The following is a 26,924-nucleotide window of genomic DNA, read 5'->3' on the forward strand; positions in this document are numbered from 1 at the left end:
TAACTCCGTATGAGTAGAGAAAGTTCCAGCGAGGAAGAAATGTCCACTCCTTTGAGCCTGAAGGCTAGACTTATGGCTGAGCGATAGCCTTTCACCGCTGAGACTGAAAGGCGCATTTCTTCCCGCAAATACACAAAAGAACTCGCTATTGCTGGAATAGTGGCATCGAGTGGAGAGATACCCCTTCCACGACACCAACCACAGAAGACTCGCCACTTCGCCTGGTAGACCCCTGCGGATGACCTACGCAGGTGTCCAGACATCCTATTCGCAACTTGTTGCAAAAATCCTTTCTCGGCGAGGAGGTGCTGGATAGTCTCCAAGCGTGAAGTCGAAGTGAAGCTACGGCTTTGTGGAAGATGTTGACGTGTGGTTGTCTGAGTAGCTCGTGACGTGGAGGGAGTTCTCTCGGGGGCTCCGTCAGAGAGTTGCAAGAGGTCCGGAAACCACTCCGCGTGATGCCATAGCAGAGCTATCAGGGTCATTGATAGATTGACCGATATTCTGGTCTTGTTGAGCACCCTCCTCATCAGAGAGAATGGGAGAAAGGAGTAAACGTCGATGTTGTCCCACCGTTGTTGGAAGGCATCTTGCCAGAGAGCCTTGGGGTCCGGGACTGGGGAGCAATACAGCGGGAGCTTGAAGTTCAGCGCTGTAGCGAACAGATCCACAGTCGGGGAACCCCACAAAGTCAGGACTATGTTGGCTACTTGAGGATCCAAAGACCATTCGGTACTCATTATCTGCGTCGCTCTGCTCAGACTGTCGGCAAGCACATTCCTTTTGCCTGGAATGAAGTGAGCTGAAAGTGGAATCGAGTGGACTTCGGACCATCTCAGTATCTCTACAGCAAGATGGGATAGCTGTTCCGAGAAGGTACCTCCTTGCTTGTTGATATAAGCCACTACTGTGGCGTTGTCGCTCATCACCACCACAGAGTGGCCCGCCAGGACCTGATGGAACTTCTGAAGTGCCAGGGATACGGCCTTCATTTCTAGCAGGTTTATGTGGAGGTACCTTTCTGATTCTGACCACAAGCCTGAGGTCCTGTGGTTCAGAACGTGGGCCCCCAACCCATCTTTGATGCGTCCGAAAACAACATCAAATCCGGGGGAAGGACGAGTAGATCCACTCCCTTTCGTAAGTTCTCGTCTGCTAGCCACCACCGAGGGTCCGTCTGTTCCGCAGGACCCATAGGGATCAGAGAGTCCGGGGAATCGTGTCCTTGATTCCACTGAGATTTGAGTTGCCACTGGAGGGATCTCATTCTGAGGCGACCATTGGGAACCAGACGGGCCAAGGAAGAGAGGTGGCCGAGGAGACGTAACCACGTTTGGGCTGGAAGTTCTTCTCGTTTGAGGAAAGGCCTTGCGACCTTCCTCAGCCTTGCTATCCTGTCGTCTTATGGGAAGGCTTTGTGGAGATTGGTGTCTATGACCATGCCTAGGTATACCAGTTTCTGAGAGGGCTGCAGAGAGGACTTCTCGAGATTTACCATGATCCCCAGATCCTGGCAAAGCTCGAGAAGCCTGTCTCGGTGGCGAAGAAGGGTTGCCTCCGAGTCTGCTAGGATCAGCCAGTCGTCGAGGTAATGGAGGAGATGGATACCGATCCTGTGAGCCCACGATGAAATCAGGGTGAATACTCTGGTGAACACCTGAGGTGCTGTGGAGAGACCAAAGCACAGCACCTTGAACTGGTAGATCTTGTTGTCTAGGCAAAATCTTAGGTACAGTGAACCCTCGTTTATCGCGGTAGATAGGTTCCAGACCCGGCCGCGATAGGTGAAAATCCGCGAAGTAGTGACACCATATTTACCTATTTATTTAACATGTATTTTCAGACTTTTAAAACCTTCCCTTGTACGTAGTACTGTTAACAAACTACCCTTTAATGTACAGAACACTTAATGCATGTACTAACGTACCCTAAACTAAAACAGGCACAAATATTAAAGGCGACTTTATATCATGCGTTTCCTGTACACGACAAAAAGCACGATAAAAAATGGCAACCAATGTTTTGTTTACGTTTATCTCTGATTATAATGAAGAAACAAACGCATTTACACATCTGTGTATAGGTTACTTTTTGCATCGATTATATTGATTATTCAGTACAGTATGTTGATTTGGTTATTACTAATGTTTTACTTAATTTTTCTTAGGACTTCCAAATGAAATGTTTTTCTTTATGACGCTGCCTGAAACGACGGCGTCATAAAGTACGCTCAGTAAACAAACTAAGGAATTTAACGCGCATGATAAAAGTGATAAATAATGGTAATACAGTAAAAGCTTTTATAAAATATGTTATTACAAATATTATTTACCGTATCTATATAAAATCATACATACGTAGCAAAGCAGGAAAACAATCTACGAGAGAGAGAGAGAGAGAGAGAGAGAGAGAGAGAGAGAGAGAGAGAGAGAGAGAGAGGAGAGAGAGAGTTGTTTTACATACGTAAATGTAAATTTAAAAAAAAAAATAGCCCCATTTCATATAAAATAGATTACAAATATTTTACTTTATCATATTACAGTAGTCTGTATAATACTGTAAAGTTCAGTACAGTATGTTGTTGTTATAGTCGTGGCGATGAAATTCTCACGAAACAAAAACACGCCATTTGATTACAACAGCTGATTCATTCTCTCTCTCTCTCTCTCTCTCTCTCTCTCTCTCTCTCTCTCTCTCTCTCTCTCTCTCTCTTCGTGTTATACAATACTTACATTTAGATGAAGAAACTAAAATTAGTTTTCTTAGTGTCAATAAAATACGAAACGAAAAAATTAGGCCGAGTCTACATCCATTTCAATCATAGCTAAAAATACGGCATCCGATTTCATCAGCAAACCACTATTTTTTGGGAAATATCACTTTATTCTAGAAAATTGCCACTCTTTAAATAGTTAATTGCACATTAAGAAAGCGTGTACTTTTGTTTTTAAATTTCGGGTGTGTTTTAAAAATCGAGTATTGTTGACTTCTTTTTGTTTTACTTTTGGCTGTGATTAGATCAGCTGTCATCTAGCTGCCGCTCTTGAGTGTGTACGAATACACTAACAAAGTATCGTTTATACCATTTCTTAACTTATTCAAACCGTCTACAGTATACAGTTGATATTACATAAGCACCAATGTGTTATAACCTATCAAATTTTTTTGTTTATTACATTTAAACCCCCTCTATCTCTCTCTCTCTCTCTCTCTACCTACCTATCTCTCTCTCTCTCTCTCTCTCTCTCTACCTCTCTCTCTCTCTCTACCTCTCTCTCTCTCTACCTCTCTCTCTCTACCTCTACCTCTCTCTCTCTCTACCTCTCTCTCTCTACCTCTACCTCTCTCTCTCTCTGTGGGCTACTTTTCACTACCTCCCATTCCTTACCTCTCTCTATCTCTCTAACAAATGATATCTTTGTTGCTCCTCAAAGTTTCATTTATATTGAAAATCGATCATGATTCAATTTTCCTTACTTTCTCCAATCTCGCACCATTGGTCACATCGCGGTATTTTCGATATTTCCGGAAAATCCGCGATATATGTATATACATGGGTTATGAAAAAAATCCGCGAAGTGGTGAATCCGCGATGGTCGAACCGCGAAGTAGCGAGGGTTCACTGTACTTCCTGGAAGACGGATGGACTGGGATCTGGAAGTACGCGTCCTTCAGGTCCAGTGTACACATGAAGTCTTGCGGTCTCACTGCAAGTCTGACCATGTCTGCCGTCTCCATGCTGAACGGAGTCTGTTTGACAAACCCGTTCAGGGTCGAGAGGTCGATGACTGGTCTCCAGCCTCCAGACGCCTTCTTTACAAGAAAGAGTCGACTGTAGAAGCCTGGGGACCCGTCTGCCACCTCTTGGAGAACGTCCTTCTTCAACATGGTCTCAACTTCAGCCTGGAGGGCTTGCCCCCTTTACCGATCCCATGGTAAGGGAGCTCAATGACACTGGCTTCGCTGTCAGGGGAGGTAGAGAGGATGTGAACGGGACGCGATAACCCTGAGCAATCACGGAAATTGTCCAGGTATCTGCCCCGAGTTGCTGCCACCTTGTCGCGCAACTTTGTAGGCATCCCCCCACTGGTGGACATGCAGGGGGACTGCCAATCCTAGTGTTTACGGCCTCGGCCGCTCCCTCTAGGATTTTTACCTCCCCTGGAGGACTTCCTGCCCTTCCTGTCCTTGACGGGAAAGGGCTTAGACACCTTTGGCTTCGCTGCTGTAGTCTTTTTCGTATTCTTAGCTGGACGGGGCTGTTGAGTTGCTGGAGGTTTGTAGGGCCTTGATGTCAGGGCCCTATGGAGGAGGGAGTCTTGGTTGGACTTCCTCCACCTCTCAGCGGTTAGCTCCACGTCCTTAGGCTCGAACAGACTCTTACCGAGCATGTTAGAGTGTCTGAGCCTGCTAACGTCAGAACTGGGGACTTTCTGGTGGAACCTCTCGGCAACTGCGTCTCGACGTTTCAGGATCGTATTGGCCCACAAGCTCAAGACTTGGTGGGCTAGAAACTCGATGGTCCGCGTGCCATAGAGTAAGAATGTCTCCAGTGCCTTCCTGGTGCTTTCTTTGGACAGGTCCTCAGACCGCACCAGGATGCCCAGAGACTCCAGCCAGATGTCAAGCCACGAAGTTGCCTGCATGGCACACTTCGCCACCTTCTCCTGGCTTAGGATCTCAGTGGCAGAATACGAAACCTGCCAGTTGGAAAGTCTCTCTAGAGGGACTCCCCCAGTCAGTTCTTCCACAGAATGGTGAATGGGAAGACTCAAACATGTCTCCTCTAAGATCTCAAAATACCTCCTCTGGTGGACTCGAGGAAGAGGGAGGAGCTTGTTACCGGCGCTCAATCTGTTGGAGGAGGCAAGCTCGGAGAGCTGGCCTTCGACCTTGTCTCTGGCACTCTTCATCCCTTGTGACCAGGGCAAGGCTGCACTGGCCCTAGAGGGCTTCTGGGTGCCATAGACTCAGTCCAAGACCGTGTCCTTCCCCTCACGAGGAGGAATCTCAGGGTCCGGAAACCCGTTGAGATTTCTCATGAGGGTCAGAACTTGCCAGAATGCATGACTCTTGATGCTCTCCTCCCAAAGGGCTAGCAGCAAAGTCTCCAGTCCCCAGTGGCTCTTCCTGGGGGACACGTGGACATTCTCCGAAGGTCTAGCCAGTTCCTGTCTTATCCTTGCAGAAGACTTCGGCAAAGTCTTCGAGTCCTTCGGCTCCCTCCTGGGAGGGATAGAGGACTCTAGAAACGATGGATGCAGGCTCTTCTCCAACCCTGCGTGAGGAGACCTCTCAGGGAGAGGCGGAGTTTCCCCCATTAGTGCGATGGGGGAACGGACTGGCTCGTCCAACTCCCCTGAGGATGGGAAATCCTCGTCCGCAGGGGAGGGAGAGAAAGTCTGGGGGGGGGGGAGAAGGAGCCTTGCGCAAGGATTTCCGAGGAGACAGCTTAGCCCTTGGAGAAGTCACCACGGAGGGGACTCCTCTCTTCCTCTTCAGGGGAGACGAGGTAGCCCCTGCTTTGTGACCTAGTTCAGTGAACACAGGCTTAAAAGCCTGCATGAGAGCTCTGACTATGGTACCAAACCAAGGCTGTTGGCTGACAGGCGTGCTGTCAGACACTCCCTCTGGAGGGAAGGGGATCGAATGATCCCTAGGAGTCGACAAACGAGGGTTCGCCTGAGCTGAAAGTGTGTCCTTAGTCCTGTCCGGAAACCTCCCCTCCTCCGGCGAGCGCGCTGTTCTGCGCTTGTGAGGGGGGGAACGAGAAGAAGATCTGTCCGCCTGAAGCCCCATGAAGTCGCGTGCGGGATCACGGCGTGAATCGCGCGATGAGCCCTGCCCTGGATCGCGCGCGGCAGGATCATGTGATACAGGAACTTCGTGCGTGACCGCGGGCACGCGAGGGCGCGCATAGGTGACGGCGAGGGCGTGCGGCACGCAGGAGCTGGAACGTGGGGCGGTGTTGAAGGCAGGATAGGAGCTGGAGCGTGAGCAACTCTCTGCTCAAGTGTGCGCGGGCGCGCAGGAACCTGCTGATGAGCCCGTGCGGGCGAAATTATTGGGCGCGCTTGCGCAGGAGAAATATTCCTAGCGCATGGGCGTGGAGCGCGCGTCAGGAAGCACGGGGAGAGGGCACGATTGCGCAGCCTCGTGACGGCGCAAATGTGAGATTGCGCGCTGGCTCGCAGGAGAATGATGCGCAGGTGGTGCCCTCTGAGGTGAACGAGGGCGCGCTGGGCGCACAGGGGATCGTGGGCGCGCATGGCTCGCATCAGGATGCGGGCGTAAGGGCGTGTGCTACTGTGATGGGCGCGCAACCGGAATTGGGCGCACTGGTGTGCGCTGCTGCGATGGGAGTGCAGGGTGCGCAACAGGATTCGGGCGCACAGGCGTGCGCTGCTGGTCTGGGCGAGTATGGCGCGCAACAGGATTCGGGCGCACAAGGGTGCGCAGTTTACAAGAAGAAGGCAGGGGTACCTGTGAGCGCCCGTGCGCTAACTTAGGTACCTCCTGTACTGCGCGCTGGACTGTAGGAGAGCGCTGGCGCGTTGGTGAGCGCTTGCGCGCTGTGTCAGGAACTGCGGCTGTGCGCTTAATTCCAGAAGGGCGCTGGCGCGCTATAACAGGAACTGCAGGAGGGCGCGCAGGGGGACCCTGGTGCATATGAACAGGAGCAGGAGGGCGCACGTGTGCAAGGGAGTGCAGTGGCACTAGGTCAAGAACAGCAGCAAGACGGCACACGGGGTGCCTGGCACTTAAGGGACTGAGGCACAGTTTTGCGCTCAAGTCCCTTGTTCCCCGAAGGGACCGGTGCCTGTACAATAACAGGATCAGCATCCTTGAAGGGTGATGGCAGGACAGCAGGTCTGGAGGGTGACAGGTCAGGGGGTCCCGAAGGACGACCTTCCACCGAAGGAGATCGCGAGGACGAGCCTTCCGCCTTATACGCCCTCTAGGGGCCGTGGGATCAGCAAGCTGACCTTCGTAAGGCCTCCGCAGAGGAGTCTCTGTAAGTGAACTCCCCCGGGGGGGAGAATCACCAGCAGGAGAGACTGTGGGACTAAGTTCCGCCCTCGAAAGATGTTCGGAGGGGGAATCAGAGCCTTCAGCTACCTCAGAAACAACAGGAGCAGTTTGATCCGACACACAGGAGGCCTCCGTTATAACAACGTCGACGATAGACAGAGGATCTACGTCTGCTATCGCCGGCGACTGTCTAACAGCTGCTCCCAGCTTGATCATATCAAACAGGGCTTCCTTGGAGGGCGAACTCTGAAGCCCCAAGGAAGACCAAAGCTGTAGCAAATCACGATTAGGTACAGGGAAATCAATATCCTCCTTCGAGGGAGGAGGGGCAGCTGCCTCGCTATGGGAGGCAACTACCTCTCCCACACCCTGGGATCGGTCAACAGAACAACGGTCTACGCTCCCCTTCGACGGTCTCTCGGAAGAGACCGATCGAGTGGGAGCTTCGGAGGAGGTTTGGGATACAGAAGAAGAGGCCTTGGGATTTTCTCTCTTCAAAGAAGCCTTTGGAGGAGAAATATCCCTTTTGGACTTCTTCTTCCGGCGCCGGGCAAACCTCTCCCACTGGGAGGTAGACCACTCCCTACACTCACCGCATACATTACCCTTTTCACACCGTTGGCCCCTACAATGAGGACACAAGGTGTGAGGATCTGTGTCTACCGCCGACATAAAGGTCCCACAAGGGCGGTCAGGTAAACCAGGACACGTACGCATGATGATAGAGGCCAACTTCACACACTATGAGAAAGAAAAACCAAAACAGATTAATGGCAGTCAAAGCGAGGGTGAGAGCAGACACGTCTGTTCTTCACCCGAGTCAAAAGTAAAGTGAAGTATTCACCAGTGTGTGTGAGGGGGGGGGGGGTAGCAAGCTACCCCTCCCTAACCCCCGCTAACTAGCGGTGGGGTAGTAAACCCTCGTTAAAACTTTAATGGCTCGTCATTCAGCTCCGCCGAAGTAATAACCCATATTAAATAGTGTGGTTTGTATTTCAGTTACGGAACAAAAAGGCTTTTGGGGTTTCTTTATTAGTTGAAGCCACTCTTTTCTCTTCATTAATCATGGCATTTCTAACTAGGCCAATTTATTTACTTTTCAGCTTAACTTCTTGTGATCGGAAATTTCATGAATTGAAGGCTGTGGACCCATTGATTTATGTTTGCTGTCTCTTCTTATTGCAGTGGCTATTTCTTTGTTCAACCACTTAGGTTGTGGAGTTCCATTTGGTAAAATTTTTCTATGCAGCATACATTAGGCCATTTTATCTTTATATATTTCTACAGAGTAGTCCCAGTCGGTATCTATGTTCCCTGTTCCATCGTATTCTAAATTCTTGGTGTATTCCTTCAGTTTTATCCAGTTACTATGTCTACATGTACTCCAACTTTTTTATAATTTATCCAGTTACTATGTCTACATGTACTCCAACTTTTTTATAATTTATCCAGTTACTATGTCTAGATGTACTCCGACTTTTTTATAATTTTCCTTTCTTTTAGATGAGGAATAATTACCTGAAACCTAACTATTTTGTAGTCACTCTTGCCAATATTATCCCCTACTGAAACACAGGATACAAATTTTTCTTCTGTTGTTAGCATAATATCTATAGTCCATTTCTTTTAGCGAGGTAGATTTGCACCGACTTGCAGCAGTGCCCTTTTAGCTCGGAAAAGTTTCCTGATTGCTGATTGGTTGGACAAGATAATTCTAACCAATCAGCGATCAGAAAACTTTTCCGAGCTTAAAGGGCACCGCTGCGAGTCGGTGCAAATCTGCCTCGCTAAAAGAAATGTACTATAGTATGTTGTTTCCCCTGATTGGTTTATCGACCCACTGATGGAGGAATTCATTGTTGACAAATTCTAGTAGCCTATGTTCCTCGGTTTGATGTACAATTCATAGTGTCCAAGTTTACTGCTGCATTGAAGTCTCATTAGGACAGATAACTTATTGTTAACATCTTGTCCAAGTTGTCTATACAGCTCTTCATCCTGTTCTTGTGTTTGATGTGGTGGTCTGTTTATTACTGGTATGGACACAATTTTTCCTATGTGTTAATATTTGCACCTGTCACTTCACATTCAGTTTCTAATTTAATTTCTATGAATTTTAAGTGAATTTTAACATAGAGCATTACCCCTCCATTTTTTTCGGTAAGGCGATCCTTCTTGAAAAGCTTAAAACCTAGGATTTTGTATTCTCCGATAAAATCCTTTGTTTTTCCTTGAATCCAGGTCTCAGTCATGCCTATGACGTCTAGTTCTTCACTAGCTATCATTGTCCTGAGAAGTTTCCCATTTTGTTTCTAACTGACTGAGCATTGAATTGTGTCACTCAGAGGAAATTTTTTATCCTTTTTTTCTCTTCCTCTGTGGCTTTGCTAGTTTCCCTGATTTACTTGTGTTTTAGCTGTAATTTAATATGCATTTTCCAAGTATTTAGCCAAATTTCCTCTGTTTTTGTGAGAGAGAGAGAGAGAGAGAGAGAGAGAGAGAGAGAGAGAGAGAGAGAGAGAGAGAGAGAGAGAGAGAGAGAGAGAGAGAGAGAGAGATCATTCTTATCCCTTGTACACAAATCGCCAAAAGATTATCTAAAAGGAAAGAAAAAAGATTTAGAGCCGGCTGAGGGGTCCGAAGTATGTCTGTAATATCTAGCAGCTGAAAAGATATTGGAAACTCATTGGCATGTAGGGTGGACAAGGATTACTAGCCACCCTCCAGCTAACTACTGCCAACACCTCGTTAAATTTTAACAGTCACATTCAGTACCGCTAAAACCATACAGTCCTCGTATTATAGGATGAAAGTATATATTCATATAGAAAACCATAAACACTGTGAACATGAAATACAGCTATAATACGGTGAATTATTTTCAAACAATACTCACGCTGTGGGGCAAATGAACTTGATGTGTGGGGATCCAATTGCTGCCATTGCGCTTGCCCAGCCATGGCTGTGGAAACAGAAAATAACGAAGTAACAGTCAATAAAAATTCTATTCAAATGGACAGGGTTTTATTCGTATTAATACAAGCTATAGAATAGCCTTTTGACATCTTTCATATCAAACTAGCATGTAACACAAATGTCTAAGTTAAAAAAAAATCAACATAGATGTTGGGTGTAACAACATGGGCAATGGACCTAACCTAAAAAAAATAAAATTGTAGAAAATTTAATATACTGTACAGACTCCAAAAAAAAAAAAAAATAAAACCTTAGAAAAACTTAAACTAATGTGATGATGCAAAACTGACAAATTAGAAATTAATATGACAAATTCGAAGATAATTTGTATTTTTCCTAACCATACAAACCTTAGCTATTTACATTGGGTTTACCTTTTAGCGCAGCTGAAATGGCGAGCCATTAGAATTTAACGAGGGTGTATTACCCCCGCGCTAGTTAGCGGGGGGTAGGGGAGTGGTAGCTAGCTACCCCTCCCCCCCCCCCTCACACACAGGTGAATGCTCACTTTCACTTAGAGGTAGGACTTGTCTTGGGGGACAGGGCTGGTGGGCAAATATGTGTAAATAGCTAAGGTTTGTATGGTTAGGAAAAATGTTATTTTTATTAATAAAATAAATTTTTGAATATACTTACCCGGTGATTATATAAGCTGCAGCTCTGCTGCCCGACAGAAAAACTCTACGTTCAAAATCCGCCAGCGATCGCTATGCAGGTAGGGGGTGTACTTCAACAGTGCCATCTGTCGTGCAGGTACTCAGTACTCAATGTAAACACAGAACTCAATTTTCTCCTCGGTCCACTGGGTCTCTATTGGGGAGGAAGGGAGGGTCCTTTAATATATAATCACCGGGTAAGTATATTCAAAAATTTATTTTATTAATAAAAATAACATTTTTCAATATTAAACTTAGCCGGTGATTATATAAGCTGATTCACACCCAGGGGGGTGGGTAGAGACCAGCATTAATTGTTTACATTATTATGAGCTAAGGATTTTGTATTTCATTTTAGCAGTTATTCAAAATAACAAACATAAAATAAATAAGTACCTGGTAAGGAAGTCGACTTGAACAATTACTCTGCCTTTTTTAAGTACGTCTTCCTTACTGAGCCTCGCGATCCTCTTAGGATGCTGAGCGACTCCTAGGAGCTGAAGTATCAAGGGTTGCAACCCATACTACAGGACCTCATCAAAACCTCTAATCTAGGCGCTTCTCAAGAAAAGAATTTGACCACCCGCCAAATCAACCAGGATGCGAAAGGCTTCTTAGCCTTCCGGACAACCCAAAAAACAACAATAAAAAACATTTCAAGAGAAAGATTAAAAAAGGTTATGGAATTAGGGGAATGTAGTGGTTGAGCCCTCACCCACTACTGCACTCGCTGCTACGAATGGTCCCAGGGTGTAGCAGTTCTCGTAAAGAGACTGGACATCTTTAAGATAAAAAGACGCGAACACTGACTTGCTTCTCCAATAGGTTGCGTCCATTATACTCTGCAGAGATCTATTTTGTTTAAAGGCCACTGAAGTTGCGACAGCTCTAACTTCATGTGTCCTTACCTTCAGCAAAGCATGGTCTTCCTCATTCAGATGGGAATGAGCTTCTCGTATCAACAGTCTGATATAATAGGAAACTGCATTCTTTGACATAGGCAAAGAAGGTTTCTTAATAGCACACCATAAAGCTTCTGACTGTCCTCGTAAAGGTTTAGTTCGTCTTAAATAGAACTTAAGAGCTCTAACAGGGCATAAGACTCTTTCTAGTTCATTTCCAACCAAATTTGGAATATCGAACGATTTCGGCCAAGGACGAGAAGGTAGCTCGTTTTTGGCTAGAAAACCAAGCTGTAAAGAACATGTAGCCGTTTCAGATGAAAATCCGATGTTCCTGCTGAAGGCGTGAATCTCACTGACTCTTTTAGCTGTTGCTAAGCAAACGAGGAAAAGAGTCTTTAAAGTGAGATCTTTAAAGGAGGCTGATTGTAGTGGCTCGAACCTTTCTGACATAAGGAATCTTAGTACCACGTCTAAATTCCAACCCGGTGTAGCCAAACGACGCTCCTTCGAGGTCTCAAAAGACTTAAGGAGGTCCTGTAGATCTTTGTTGTTAGAAAGATCTAAGCCTCTGTGGCGGAAGACTGCTGCCAACATGCTTCTGTAACCTTTGATAGTGGGAGCTGAAAGAGATCTTTCCTTCCTCAGGTATAATAGGAAGTCAGCTATTTGGGTTACAGAGGTACTGGTCGAGGATACTGATACCGACTTGCACCAGTTTCGGAAGACTTCCCACTTCGACTGGTAGACTCTAAGAGTGGATGTCCTCCTTGCTCTAGCAATCGCCCTGGCTGCCTCCTTCGAAAAGCCTCTAGCTCTCGAGAGTCTTTCGATAGTCTGAAGGCAGTCAGACAAAGAGCGTGGAGGCCTGGGTGTACCTTCTTTACGTGTGGCTGACGTAGAAGGTCCACTCTTAGAGGAAGAGTTCTGGGAACGTCCACCAGCCATTGAAGTACCTCGGTGAACCATTCTCTCGCGGGCCAGAGGGGAGCAACTAACGTCAACCTTGTCCCTTCGTGAGAGGCGAACTTCTGCAGTACCTTGTTGACAATCTTGAACGGGGGGAATGCATAAAGGTCTAGATGGGACCAATCCAGAAGAAAGGCATCTATATGAACTGCTGCTGGGTCCGGGATTGGCGAGCAATAAATTGGGAGCCTCTTGGTCATCGAGGTTGCAAAGAGATCTATGGTAGGTTGGCCCCATGTGGCCCATAGTCTCTTGCACACATCCTTGTGTAGGGTCCATTCTGTTGGAATGATTTGACCCTTCCGACTGAGGCAATCCGCCATGACATTCATGTTGCCTTGAATGAACCTCGTTACTAGAGAAAGGTTTAGATCTCTTGACCAGGTGAGGAGGTCCCTTGCGATCTCGTACAACGTCATAGAATGGGTCCCTCCTTGCTTGGAGATGTACGCCAAGGCTGTGGTGTTGTCTGAGTTCACCTCCACCACCTTGCCTAGAAGGAGGGACTTGAAGCTTTTCAAGGCCAGATGAACTGCCAGTAGCTCCTTGCAGTTGATATGTAACGTTCTTTGATTCGAGTTCCAAGTTCCCGAGCATTCCCGACCGTCTAATGTCGCACCCCAGCCCGTGTCCGATGCGTCCGAGAAGAGAACGTGGTTGGGGGTCTGAACAGCCAGGGGCAGACCCTCTCTGAGGTTGATGTTGTCCTTCCACCAAGTCAGTGATGACTTCATCTTCTCGGAAATGGGGATCGAGACCGCTTCTAGCGTCTTGTCCTTTTTCCAGTGAACAGCTAGGTGAAATTGAAGGGGACGGAGGTGCAGTCTCCCTAACGAAATGAACTGTTCCAGGGATGAAAGCGTCCCTATCAGACTCATCCACTGTCTGACTGAACATCGTTCCTTCTTTAGCATGTTCTGGATGCATCCTTGGGCTTGACTTGTTCTGGGGGCCGACGGAAAAGCCCGAAAAGCTTGACTGTGAATCTCCATCCCTAGGTACACTATAGTTTGGGATGGGACCAGTTGGGACTTTTCCATATTGACCAGGAGACCCAATTCCTTGGTCAGATCTAGAGTCCACTTTAGATTCTCCAGACAGCGACGACTGGAAGAAGCTCTTAGAAGCCAGTCGTCCAAATAGAGGGAGGCTCTGATATCCGCTAAATGCAGGAATTTGGCAATATTCCTCATCAGCTTCGTAAATACAAGAGGAGCCGTGCTTAGGCCAAAGCACAGGGCTTGAAATTGGTAGACAACCTTTTCGTAAACGAATCTCAGAAAAGGTTGGGATTCTGGGTGGATGGGGACGTGAAAGTAAGCGTCCCTTAGGTCTAAAGAGACCATCCAGTCTTCCTTCCTGACCGCTGCTAGAACAGACTTTGTGGTCTCCATGGCGAACGTCTGCTTTGTGACAAAGACATTCAGCGCACTGACGTCTAGCACCGGCCTCCACCCTCCTGTCTTCTTTACCACTAAGAAGAGACGGTTGTAGAAGCCCGGGGATTGATGGTCCCGGACTTTGACTACCGCTCCCTTTTCTAGTAAGAGAGACACCTCTTGCTTCAAAGCTAGTCTCTTGTCCTCCTCTCTGTACCTGGGAGAGAGATCGATGGGAGACGTTGCTAGAGGGGGTTTGCGTACAAACGGGATCTTGTACCCTTCTCTGAGCAACTTCACAGATTGTGCATCTGCGCCCCTTTTCTCCCAGGTCTGCCAGAAGTTCTTGAGTCTGGCTCCCACTGCTGTCTGAAGAAGGTGGCAGTCAGACTCTGCCCTTAAAGGACTTGGTACCTTTCTTCTTCCCACGTCTCCCTTCGGCACGAGCACCTCCTCTGCTGGAGGCTCTGCCACGAAAGGGCGGAATGAACCTGGACGCTGGAGTGTCCATCCTGGGTCTAGACAAGGTAGGCAAAGGGGTGGCTTTGCGGGCAGAGGACGCAACCAGGTCATGAGTGTCTTTTTGAATCAAGGAGGCAGCAATCTCCTTTATCAAGTCCTCTGGGAAAAGGCACTTTGAGAGAGGAGCAAACAGAAGTTCCGATCTCTGACACGGTGTTACTCCCGCTGACAAGAAAGAGCAAAGGTTTTCCCGTTTCTTGAGGACCCCGGAAACGAACGAAGCCGCAAGCTCACTGGATCCGTCACGTATGGCCTTGTCCATACAGGACATAATGAGCAAGGAAGCTTCCTTGTCAGAAGGGGAGATCTTCCTGCTCAAAGCTCCCAGACACCAGTCCAAAAAGTTAAAGACCTCGAAGGCTCTAAACACTCCTTTCAACAGATGGTCTAAGTCTGAAGGAGACCAACAAATCTTAGAGCGTCTCATGGCCAGCCTGCGGGGAGAGTCTACTAGACTTGAGAAGTTGCCCTGGGCAGAGGCAGGAACTCCCAAGCCGAGAACTTCTCCCGTGGCATACCAGACGCTCGATCTGGAAGAGTCTCTCGCAGGGGGAAACGTAAAAGCTGTCTTCCCAAGGTTCTTTTAGGACTGCATCCAATCCCCTAAAACTCGTAAAGCTCTCTTGGACGAGCGGGTGAGGACGAGTTTCGTGAAGGCAGGCGCTGATGACTGCGTGCCTACAGCGAACTCAGACGGAGGAGAGCGTGTTGCCGCAGGCACAAACTGATCAGGAAACATCTCCTTGAACAAAGCAAGAACTTTTCTAAAGTCCAAGGAGGGTTGCGTGGTCTTGGGTTCGTCGATGTCCGTATGTGGGTCGTCAATGTGTGCAGCGTCGTCATCATCAGAGAGTCCATCATCTGAAAACTGAGGAGGAAGCGGCAAAGGAGTAGCAATCGGCTGGTCAGCTGAGTCCGGCAGCACGGGTGCATGCGTGACTGAACCGGACGCAACGTCATGGAACTGTTGCCCAGTCTGTGAACTGGCAACAACCATAGCAGCGCGGGGGCGCAAAGCGTCTACTCCAGACTGTCTAGTCTGCTGTGGGCGAGTAGTGGTAACCACACTGGGTTGCGGAGGTTGACGCACCGCGTCAAAACAAAACAACTTAGGTTGTTGTTGTAACTCGCGAACGTCAACGGAAGGTTCCGTGCGTCGCTGAACGTCAACATGCGGCTGGCAGGGTACACTGGAACGCATGGGTGGCGGGACTCTCACAGCTGGAGTGCGGGAGAAGGTAGCCTCAGCGTCCACTGGACGCACAACCGTGGGTGGTTGTAGGCTAGAGGTTGGTGCAGCGTCAACCTTCTCCGCACGAAAGTCCTGCATCAATGACGTTAACTGTGACTGCATGGTCTGCAGCAAAGACCACTTAGGGTCTACAGTAGCAGGTGCGGCAACAGACGGTGTTACTGCCTGATGCGGTACCGCTTTGCCTCTTTAGGAGGTGTGCAGTCATCGGAAGACTGCAGCGAGTCCGAACTGACCCAGTGGCTACAACTGGGCCGTTGGACTTGCGCGGAAGGGACCGACTTGCGCTTAAGAGGCCGCGAGACCTTGGTCCATGGATTCTTTCGAGAAACCTCTTCCGCAGACGAGGAATAAATGGGCTCTCTCGTCTTCGTGTGGGTGGGGCGATCTTGGTTAGATACGCCCGAAACCACGGAGGGAACGTCTGTTCGCTGATTAAAGCCTCTCGAACCCTTTGGTCGTACGACATTGCTTCTCCCCTGGGCTTGGGAGCTTGCAAGAGGTCCCGGACTGGGAGGACGACAGGCACGAACAGACGAACCCTCAAGCGCAACACTATCTACAACACTTTCCACAACACTACCACTCACTTTGTCACTACCCACTGCACTCTTACACTTCAACTCCTTGACGTCTGCCATGAGTTGGTTACGGTCACTCGCCAATGACTCGACTCTCTCCCCCAGAGCCTGGATGGCACGCATCATATCTGCCATCGAAGGTTGTTGAGTGCTAGAAGTGGGATCAGGAGCAACCACTACAGGGGAAGGAATAGGTTGTGGGGCATGAGGAGAGGAAAATTCAACGGAGCGAGATGAACTTCTCCTGACTCTATCTCTCTCTAGCCTACGTGTGTATTTCTGGAATTCAATGAAATCGAATTCCGAAAGCCCAACGCATTCCTCACATCGATCTTCCAATTGACAGGTCTTATCCCGACAATTGGAACAAACGGTGTGAGGATCGATAGAGGCCTTCGGAAGATGCCTTGAACAGTCCCTAGCATTACATTTCCTGAACTTAGGGACTTGAGAAGGGTCAGCCATTTTGAAATAGTCAAAGGGGAATTCAAAATCTATCCAAAGTCGTCAACAAATAATCCAAAATCAATAAAAGAATGCAAGGATGTATTGAAGATAACGTCTGCAAAGCGAAAGCTCAAAACTAGAAATGTGTACTTCACCAAAATATGTGAAAACCAATCCAGTAAGCAACAGCGAATTTAGTAGGTCTTGCCGGTGGCACGACAGAGAGAAAATTGAGTTCTGTGTTTACATTGAGTACTGAGTACCTGCACGACAGATGGCGCTGTTGAAGTACACCCCCTACCTGCATAGCGATCGCTGGCGGATTTTGAACGTAGAGTTTTTCTGTCGGGCAGCAGAGCTGCAGCTTATATAATCACCGGCTAAGTTTAATATTGAAAAATACAAATTATCTTCGAATTTGTCATTTGTTCCGTAACCGAAATACAAACCACGCTATTTACATTGGGTGACTTACCCATTAGGTAGGGTGGAAAGTCCCCAGCCATACTGGCTTTGGCTTTACCCAGGGACTCAGAATCCGAGTGAGTCGCACTCGAGAAAAGGAGTCCCTGCACCTCACAAGTTCCTTGCTCCGCAAGGAACCGTGTGGCCTACATAAGCTTGTGTGTGAAGGAAGAAGTGTGACCCGTCCTAGGCAGTTGACCTGGAGTTCCAGAAGGAACTCTGGGTTAGGACGTTCCCAATACCACCTCGTCAGGGTATGGGGGACGCGACAGTATTGACTCAATACTCGGAACACAAGGAAGCATGGTTTACCTGCAGAGGTTCGAGGTCAGTTATGCAGAGACCAGGATGCTGCTTCCCCGTAGAGGGGATGATGAAGAAAGAAATAAGGGCCAGACATACTTCTTTCGTTCATGCAGACTAAAACCTGATAACAATGCCCTCAACCTTCTGCTATCTGTTCAAAAAGGAGCCTGAGGTTAGACCAGCTGTTGTGTAGCCACCACAGAGCGATAGAAAACGTATCGAGACTCCTGTGGGAGGCAACCCTTTGCCCCGAAGGGATCGTTGTCCATCGGAATACCGTTGTCTGTCCGCCGGGAGACTGATGTCCGTCGGAAGACCGATGTCCGTCGGAAGACCGTTGTCCGTCGGAAGACCGTTGTCCGTCGGGAAGACCGTTGCCCGTCGGAAGACGAGATCAGACTGCTGTCCATCTGCACCAAGGAGGAAGATCAAGAAAAAGGAGTTGTAGGCTGCAAACGGAGATTCAAAAAGGCGCCTCTTAGCACCCTTATAGGGAGATGAGAGGCCCTTACGACGAGGCGGACGGTGGGCCTTACGGCGAGGGAGGCCAACAGCAACAGAAGAATCCTCCGAAGAGGAGTCTCTATGAATGTCCTCTCTCGCGAACGAAAGAGAAACACTTCGTAGAAGAGACTGGTCAGCCAGTGACCTAAAAGGAGCAATCCTCCGAAGAGGAGCTCCTGCAGTTGCCCAGCCCCTTGAGCGAAACTGCAGGTGTGATCGCTCAGCGCCAAGAGCATAGTCGCACGAAAAAAAGGCAAGAGAAGAACCCCCCAAAAGGGGAAAAACTCAAGCCTGGACAGGAAAAACTTCCCTCGGAAGGAAAGTTACCCGCCCAAGGAGGCAAGCCTCCTGAGAGTTCTAAAATGAACTGGAGAGCTGTCCGTCGTCACAGGAGTACTTCCAGTAGAAGGAGACACGCCCGACAAAATACAAGGGGGGAGGCAGCAACAGCCGAATCCCCAGGCCTCAACAAGACAGCTCACACCGATGCCGTATTACAGAAACGAACTAGATCGGTAACTGTAAAAAAATATAACAAAAAAACATTAGTACACATTTATTCCCCCGGGAAGGCTCCGAAGAGGAATCCCGAGGGAAAGGAAACAAGAATTACACAACAGGCACGTGCCCTCACAACCACTTACACTCACGGAAGGAGAGCTGTAACCAAAACAGAATTATAACAATTATAATTATGTAACTATGTAATTATGTAATTTAAAAATGAATGAACACTAAAGAAAAAACGAAAACCCCGAAAGGAATCGTTCTACAAGCTGAAAAAAAAAAAACTACAATTAGATTCATAAACTAATTGAGACAACGTACGGCGTAGCAACCCCCCCACACGGAAAGGAAGCTACAAGGGCGTAGTAACACGTAGTAAAAGGGTGAACGACCTTAAGAGAGAGAGAGAGAAAGACCGAAGTCAAACTCGATCGCCACCCATAAAAAACGCCGTGGTGGCCAAACTGCCGAGGACACCACGTAGATATCGTACACTACACACACAAATCTGAAAAGGAAACTTACTGATTTCTATACTCAAATATATATACAAACATGAAAACATGTTTACATATATATTGAGTAAAAGAAAAGTAAGCGATTAAGTAAAGACAAAACAAACAATGGCTGCCAAGAGAGGACCAAGACAGAGACGTCTGTCACAGTCCGAGCCAAAAGTGAAAGTGAGCATTCATCTGTGTGTGAGGGGGGGAGGGGTAGCTAGCTACCACTCCCCTACTAGCGCGGGGGTAATACACCCTCGTTAAATTCTAATGGCTCGCCATTTCAGCTGCGCTAAAAGGTAAACCCAATGTAAAGAGCGTGGTTTGTATTTCGGTTACGGAACAACTTTATTTTCCTAATCTTACAAACCTGAAGCTAATTACATGTATATGTACAATGAAAATACATTTTGATGACAGCTGAAACTAGCTGTAAAGCTTTTAGGGAGGTGTTAATCCCATGCGCTGTTAGCGAGGGGATAGTGGAAAGTAGACCCACTACCTTGCTCACACACACAGTAGCTAACACAAGCCACTTTGCAACTGCAGGCAGGACTTCCTTAGGGGTAGATGACAGCGAGCTAGTATGTGGAAGGAGCTTCAGGTTTGCATGGTTAGAAATAATACAAATTAGTTCTGAAATTGTCATTTTTTCTGACATATATACAGACTTTTCAGCTCTTTACTATGCTGACGCACATAGGTGGGTGGGAGTCAAATACCAACTGGCTGGTCCCTGACCCAGCTGTCACTTGTGCTTCACACAAGCTGTGGAAAAGCATCACTTTGCTAACTTCTAATGAGAGATAACGGCCTGAGCAATTGTGCGAAACTGTGACAACTAAGCAATGCGACTCATCAAGGTAAGACTTCACTCGAAGCTATGCTTTTCTTACCTGGACGTTACCCGACTCGCACCTCACTGGGAGAACAGGGACGTAACAATATACATGCATATATTAGGATACATATGGGACGATGATACACACCTACAGTCAGAGGAGGTCAGCTTGCAGAGTTTTTTGGTTTGCTCAAGCCCCGAGAGAGGGGAGATTGAAAGGTAAAAGGCCTGTCCTTTGCCTAACATACTAGACTTACAGCCAGGTAACATCTGCCCTTCACCAACTGCTACTTACCCTACTAGGAAGCTGAGGTGTTACTGATCACGTTTTAAGGCCCCTGTGGCTATGGGGGCATAACAACAATTAGAATAGCGCCAACGTATCCCTGCGTGACATAAGAGGCGACTAAAAGGGACAGGACGAGGGGGCTGGGAATCCCCTTTCCTGTATTATATACTCCTGTGAGACATCAAAGAGGTGGAGCTGGGGGGAGAGGACTGCTCCCCACACTCTAGTTTTGGGGTGTTTGAATGTGCATGGATGTAGTACGACAAAGAGTAAAAGATGTGATATTGGAAGTATGTTTAGGAATAGAAGGATGGATATATTGGCTTTGTGAGAGACAAAGATAAAAGGGAGGGGTGAAGTGATGTTTGGTGAAGTGATTGGTAGAGTGTCTATTATTGAAAGGGGAAGAGCAAGAGAGGGTGTGGCTTTATTACTGAGTGAATGGATGACAGGTAAAGTAGTGGAATGGAAGGAGATATCATTATCATCTAGGTTAATGTGGGTAAGGGTTAGGTTGGATAGAGAATGTTGGGTTTTTGTCAGTGCATATGGGCCAGGTTGTGAGAAAAGTGAAGAAGAGCAGAATAATTTCTGGAATAAATTAACTAAAAGTGTAGAAGGAATGGGTAGAAGGAATTATGTAGTTATCATGAATGTCTTAAATGCTAGAGTGGGCGCTGGAGAGGTAGAAGGTGTCATTGGGATGTATGGCATACCAGATGAAAATGAGTGGTGAGAGACTGGTAGATAAGTGTGTTGAGCAAGAGATGGTGATAAGTTCTAGCTTTTTCAAAAAGAAAGATAAAAACAAGTATACATGGGTAAGAGTGGCAAATGGAAGAGTGGTAGAAAGGGCTTTAATGGATTATGTGTTGATAACTAGAAGAATGTTTGGAAGATTGAAAGACGTGCAGGTGTTTAAGGATATGGGTAACAGTATGTATGATAATTTTTTGGTGGAAGGAAAATTAGTTGTAGCAAAAGAGTGGGGGAATAGAGTGGGGGGGGATGTAAAAGGGAGCTAGTGAGGTTTGAAGAGTTAATAAAACCTGAGGTAAAACATGAATATCAAGAAAGGTTGAAAATGGCATATGACAGAGTGAAAGTGATAGAAACTGATAATTTAGAGGAGTGGAAGTTAGTAAAAGAAAATTTTGTAGGGATTGCAAGTGATGTGTATGACAAGAATATTGTTGGAGGCTGCATGGAAGAGAAAAAGAGGGCATTTGAAAATGGCTGCAGAGTAATAGTGTAGAGAAGTATGAAAGATATTGAGAGAAAAATGTGGAAGTAAAGCACAAGGTAACTGAGGAAAAGAGGGTGGCTGACTGGAGGTGGGGTCAGGGATTGGGTCGTTCATATGAAGACAATAAGAAGTTTTGGAAAGAAGTGAAGAGAGTAAGGAAGGCTGGTTTGAGAATTGACGAGACAGTGAAAGATACAAATGGAAGGTTGTTAAAAGGAGAGGAGGCAAGGAAAAGGTAGGCAGAATATTTTGAAAGTTTACTGAATGTTGAGGATAATAGGGAGGCAGATATAATTGCTGTAGCAGGTGTTGAAGTGCCAGTGATGGGAGACGAGAATGAAAGAGAGATTACAAGAGAGGAAGTGAGGAGAGCACTAGATGAAACGAGAGTAGGAAAAGCACCTGGTATGGATGGTGTGAGAACTGAGATGTTAAAGGAAGGTGATGTGACTGAACTTGAATGGTTGGTGAGATTGTTTAATGTGTGTTTTATGTTGTCAATGGTACCAGTAGATTGGGTTTGTGCGTGTATTGTACCACTATACAAGGGTAAGGGAGATGTGCATGAGTGTTGTAATTCAAGGGGTATTAGTTTGTTGAGTGTAGTTGGAAAAGTGTGTGGTAGAGTACTGAGATTAATAGCATTAAGGATAAAACAGAGAATGCAATCTTAGAAGTACAAGGTGATTTTAGAAGAGGTAGGGGATGTATGAATCGGATTTCTACAGTTAGGCAGATATGCGAGAAATATTTAGCAAAAGGTAAGGAGGTTTATGTTGCGTTCATGGATCTGGAGAAAGCGTATGATAGAGTTGATAGGGAAGCGATGTGGAATGTGATGAGGTTATATGGAATTGGTGGAAGGTTGTTGCAAGCAGTGAAAAGTTTCTACAAAGGTAGTAAAGCGTGTGTTAGGATAGGAAATGAAGTGAGCGGTTGGTTTCCAGTGAGAGTGGGGCTGAGACAGGGATGTGTGATGTCACCATGGATGTTTAACTTGTATGTTGATGGCATGGTGAAAGAGGTGAATGCTCAAGTGCTTGGACGAGGATTGAAACTGATAGACGAGAATGATCACGAATGGGAGGTAAATCAGTTGTTGTATGTGGATGATACTGTACTGGTTGCAGACTCAGAAGAGAAGCTTGACTGATTAGTGACAAAATTTGGAAGGGTATGTGAGAGAAGGAAGCTGAGAGTCAATTTGGGTAAGAGTAAGGTTATGAGATGTATGAGAAGAAAAGGTGGTGCAAGGTTGAATGTCATGCTGAATGGAGAGTTACAGTAATACCTCGACATACGAGAGTCCCAACATATGAGAAATTTGAGATAAGAGGAAAGTTTCTAGCAGATTTTTGCCCCAAGATACGAGACGGTTCCTATGCAGCCGCTAAGTGGCCGAGTGTGCGACAGGCTGCTCACGAGGACAGCATCGCTTGCTCTTTCCAGTCGGATTTCCGTCGCGTAAAGTTATCTCCGAGCATCGGCCGTAGTGTTTGCATTTTTTACGTGTTTTTTCTGTCAATCAGTACAGAATTAAGTGAATTAGCAATGGGTCCAAAGCAAGTGAGTGCAAACAAGGGTGGTGAAAAGAAAAAGCATATGATAACAATCTAGATAAAGCATGAAATAAACGAAAAACATGAGAGTGGTGTACGAGTGACAGAGCTGGCTCGCCAATATGAGAGGAGTACATCAACAATACGTACCATCCTCAAGCAGAAAGATGCAATAAAGAAGGAAATCAGAGACATGTTAGCGAAGTGGCAGGAGTTTTCTTATTTTATGGAAACGAGGCACCCGGACAAGTTGGCGTGTGGTCATGCGTTAGCCTTTTGTGACGAAACTTGTGTACTTCATTTTCGTAACATTTTGAAGGAGAAACAAAAGCAAACATCCCTAGATAAGTTCCTTTTAAAAAGGCCGGCAAAAAGTAAAGGTGAAAGAAAAAGAAGAAGAAAAAAAAAAAATGAAAACAAAATTAGAAGCAAGTTTAGTGTAACGTAATATTAACATTTATTTTTGAGTGTGTGTACAGTAAGCTAATTTCATTTAAGTTAAATTTAAAGTTTAAGTTATGTTACGGAGTGTTAAAAAATTGTAGCGTACCGAACGTGTTGCTGTCAAGTCTCTCTCCCTCCTCCTCCGCACACACCGCAGTTAGCCGCTGCCGTCTGTTTCGAAGGTAAAAACTCCATAATAATGTCACATTTTATTGCACATTATAACCAGTACATAGGTATTTGTTATTTTGTGAGCGTAGGTTGTAAATTAGAACAATAAAAAAAAAAAGGTTTTTCCACTGTAATAAACTGTTTTTAGGTGTTTTTTCAGAGGGTCGGAACGGATTAATTTTTTTAGTTAATTTATATGGGAAAAATTGATCCAAGATACGAGCGAATTGACATACAAGGTCGGGTTCCGGAATGCATTAAGCTCGTATCCCAAGGTATTACTGTACTTGAGGAAGTAGATCACTCTAAGTACTTGGGGTCTGTTGTTGCAGCAAATGGTGGAGTGGAAGCAGATTTACATCAGAGAGTGAATGGAAGATGCAAAGTGTTGGGGGCAGTGAAGGGAGTGGTAAGGAATAGAGGGTTATGCATGAATGTAAAGAGAGTTCTGTATGAGAAAGTGATTGTACCAACTGTGATGTATGGATCTGAGTTGTGGGGAATGAAAGTGACGGAGACAGAAATTGAATGTGTTTGAGATGAAGTGTCTGAGGAGCATGGCTGGTGTATCTCGAGTAGATAGGGTTAGGAACGAAGTAGTGAGGGTGAGAACGGGTGTAAGAAATGATTTAGCAGCTAGAGTGGATATGAATGTGTTGAGGTGGTTTGGCCATGTTGAGAGAATAAAAAATGGCTAACTGCTAAAGGAGATGAATGCAAGAGTTGATGGGAGAAGTACTAGAGAGAAAGGCCAAGGTTTGGGTGGATGGATGAAGTGAAGAAAGCTCTGGGTGATAGGAGGATAGATGTGAGAGAGGCAAGAAAGCGTGCTAGAAATAGGAATGAATGGCAAGCGATTGTGATGCAATTCCCGTAGGCCTAGCTGCTTCCTCCGGTCGCCTTGGATGACCACGGAGGTAGCAGCAGTAGTGGATTCAGCGTTATGAAGCCTCATCTGTGATGGATAACGGAGAAGGGTGGACTGTGGCACCCTGGCAGTACCAGCCGAACTCGATTGAGTCCCTCGTCAGGCTGGGAGGAGAGTCGAGAGGAAAGGTCCCTTTTTTATTTGTTTGATGTTGACTGCCCCCCAAAATTGGGGAAAGTGCCTTGGTATAAAGATGGACCACAGGACCTATGGAAAATGTGTCGAGGCTCCTGTAGGTTACGCGTGTAGCGAGGGGTTAACATAGTTTGACGTTTCCAACACACCCGCCTCACATTGAGGTACTTTGCACACCAGGGATGTGCTAATGCCCCTGGCATCATGATCTCTCTTTGTTTTTGGTCAGAAGGGGACAAATCTGCTCGGAGAGTTCGTTCGATCACCTTCTGATCCATGAAGAGATTGAGTTCTTGTAACTCTACTCAACTCTGCCTGTACTGACAAAGTCTATTGATCTGCCAAACTCGAACAGTGGGTCATTTATGAAAGTGCAGATACTCTCAATTTGGAAGGTCCTGAATCTAGGACCCACTACTGCTGGATTGTGTCTAGCAATAAACTCTTGGATGCAGTTGAGTGTCACATGCCCCCATCCCCTAGAATGGGCTATGTCATAGGACAGACTGTGTAGGTCGGTGACTCTCTTAGCAGAGGCCAGGGTTCAAGAAACCATCATTAGCCTACGATCACGGTCTGAGGACAGACTTCAGAGGTTTGTTAGGTTAGGCGTACTTCCCAAGATTGTAATACTCGACTACATTCCAGGGGGCGGTCTAACTAATAATTGAGGGCATGTATGCTTGAAACTGCGGATGAGGAGAGATAATTTCTTCGAGAAGGATATTTAAACTTTGTTTAGCTTAAATGCGAGTTAGTAGGTTGGCCAAGGCACCAGCCACCCATTGAGATACTACCGCTAGAAAGTTTAGGGGTCCTTTGACTGGCCATACAGTACTACATTTGATCCCTCTCTCGTTATGGTTCATTTCATCTTTGCCAACATATACACCAAATAGCCTGGCCTATTCTTTACACATTCTCCTCTTTCCTCATACACATGACAACACATTAATCACCAAACATGACAAATTCATAGATAATTTGTATTTTTCCTAACCATACAAACCTTAGCTATTTCATTAGGGGTATTACTTTCGGCGTAGCTGAAACGACGAGCCATTAGATTTTTAACAAGGGTTTACTACCCCAGCTAGCTACCCCTCACCCCCTCACACACCGGTGAGTAGCTCACTTTGCTTAGAGGTAGGACTTCCCAGGGGACAGGGCTGGCGGCCAAGTTTGATTAAATAGCTAAGGTTTGTATGGTTAGGAAAAATACAAATTATCTACGAATTTGTCATTTGTTCCGTAACCGAAATACAAACCACACTATTTAATTAGGGTGACAACCCTTAGGTAGGGTGGTAAGTCCCAGCCGTACTGGCTTTGGCTTTTGCCCGGGGACTCAGTATCTGAGTGTGTAGAACTCAAGATAATGGGTCCCTGCACCTCGCAAGTGCCTTGCTCTGTAAGGACCGCGGCCTACGTAAGCTAGTGTGTGAAGGAGTGAAGTGTAACTCGTCCTAGGAAGTTGACCTGGAGTCCTTTAGATGGAAATCTAGGTTAGGACGATCCCAATACCACCTCTTAAGGGTATGGGGACGTGACAGTATTAACTTAATACTAGGAACATAAGGAAACATGGTTTACCTGCAGTGGTTTGAGGTCAGCTGTGCAGAGAACCCAGGATGCTGCTTTCCCCAAGAGATGGGAGAATGAAGAAAAGAATAAGGGCCAGGCATACCTTTTCATTCATGCAGACTAAAACCGGGTAATAATGCCCTCAACCTTCTGCTACTTGTCCATTAAGGAGCCTGAGGTTTAAACCAGCTGTTGTGCAGCCACCACAGGGCCGATAGAGAACGTATCGAGCCTCCTGTGGGTCACGTTTTGCAGGTAGTGGGCTGTGAAGGTCGTTTGACGCTTCCAAACCCCTGCTTGTAGAACCTGCGTCACAGAGTAATTTCTCTTGAATGCCAGAGACGTAGCGATGCCCCTGACATCATGTGCCCTAGGGCGACGTGACGGAGGACGGTCAGGATTCAGGGAATGGTGGATAACCCTGCGAATCCAAGCTGAGATTGTATTCTTAGAAACCCTCCTCTTCGTCCTTCCTGTGCTCACAAACAATGCTTGCACCTGAGGAGAAATGGCAGCTGTTCTCTTAAGGTAGAGCCTCAGACTCCTTACTGGGCACAGTAGGAGATGGTCTGGGTTATCTGTTACAGAATGGAGACTCGAAATCCGGAAGGAGTCGAACCGGGGGTCCGGAACTCCTGGATTCTGAGTCTTAGCTACAAACTCAGGGACGAATCTGAACGTTACCTACCCCCATCCCCTTGAATGGGCGATGTCATACGAGAGACC

General features: G+C 46.7%; 1 protein-coding gene across 1 annotated transcript in view; it reads right to left on the reverse strand.

Annotated features, from left to right (window-relative positions):
* The window catches only part of Apt1 (Acyl-protein thioesterase 1), a 128,231-nt gene that overhangs the window by 74,134 nt on the left and 27,173 nt on the right, over positions 1 to 26,924 (reverse strand). Inside the window, exon 3 of the mRNA XM_068391270.1 lies at positions 9,929 to 9,994. Coding sequence (XP_068247371.1) covers positions 9,929 to 9,994 — 66 coding nt within the window. The remainder of the gene's footprint in view (positions 1 to 9,928; positions 9,995 to 26,924) is intronic.

The sequence above is a fragment of the Palaemon carinicauda genome, chromosome 17, assembly GCF_036898095.1.
Source record: "Palaemon carinicauda isolate YSFRI2023 chromosome 17, ASM3689809v2, whole genome shotgun sequence".
Lineage (NCBI taxonomy): Eukaryota > Metazoa > Arthropoda > Malacostraca > Decapoda > Palaemonidae > Palaemon > Palaemon carinicauda.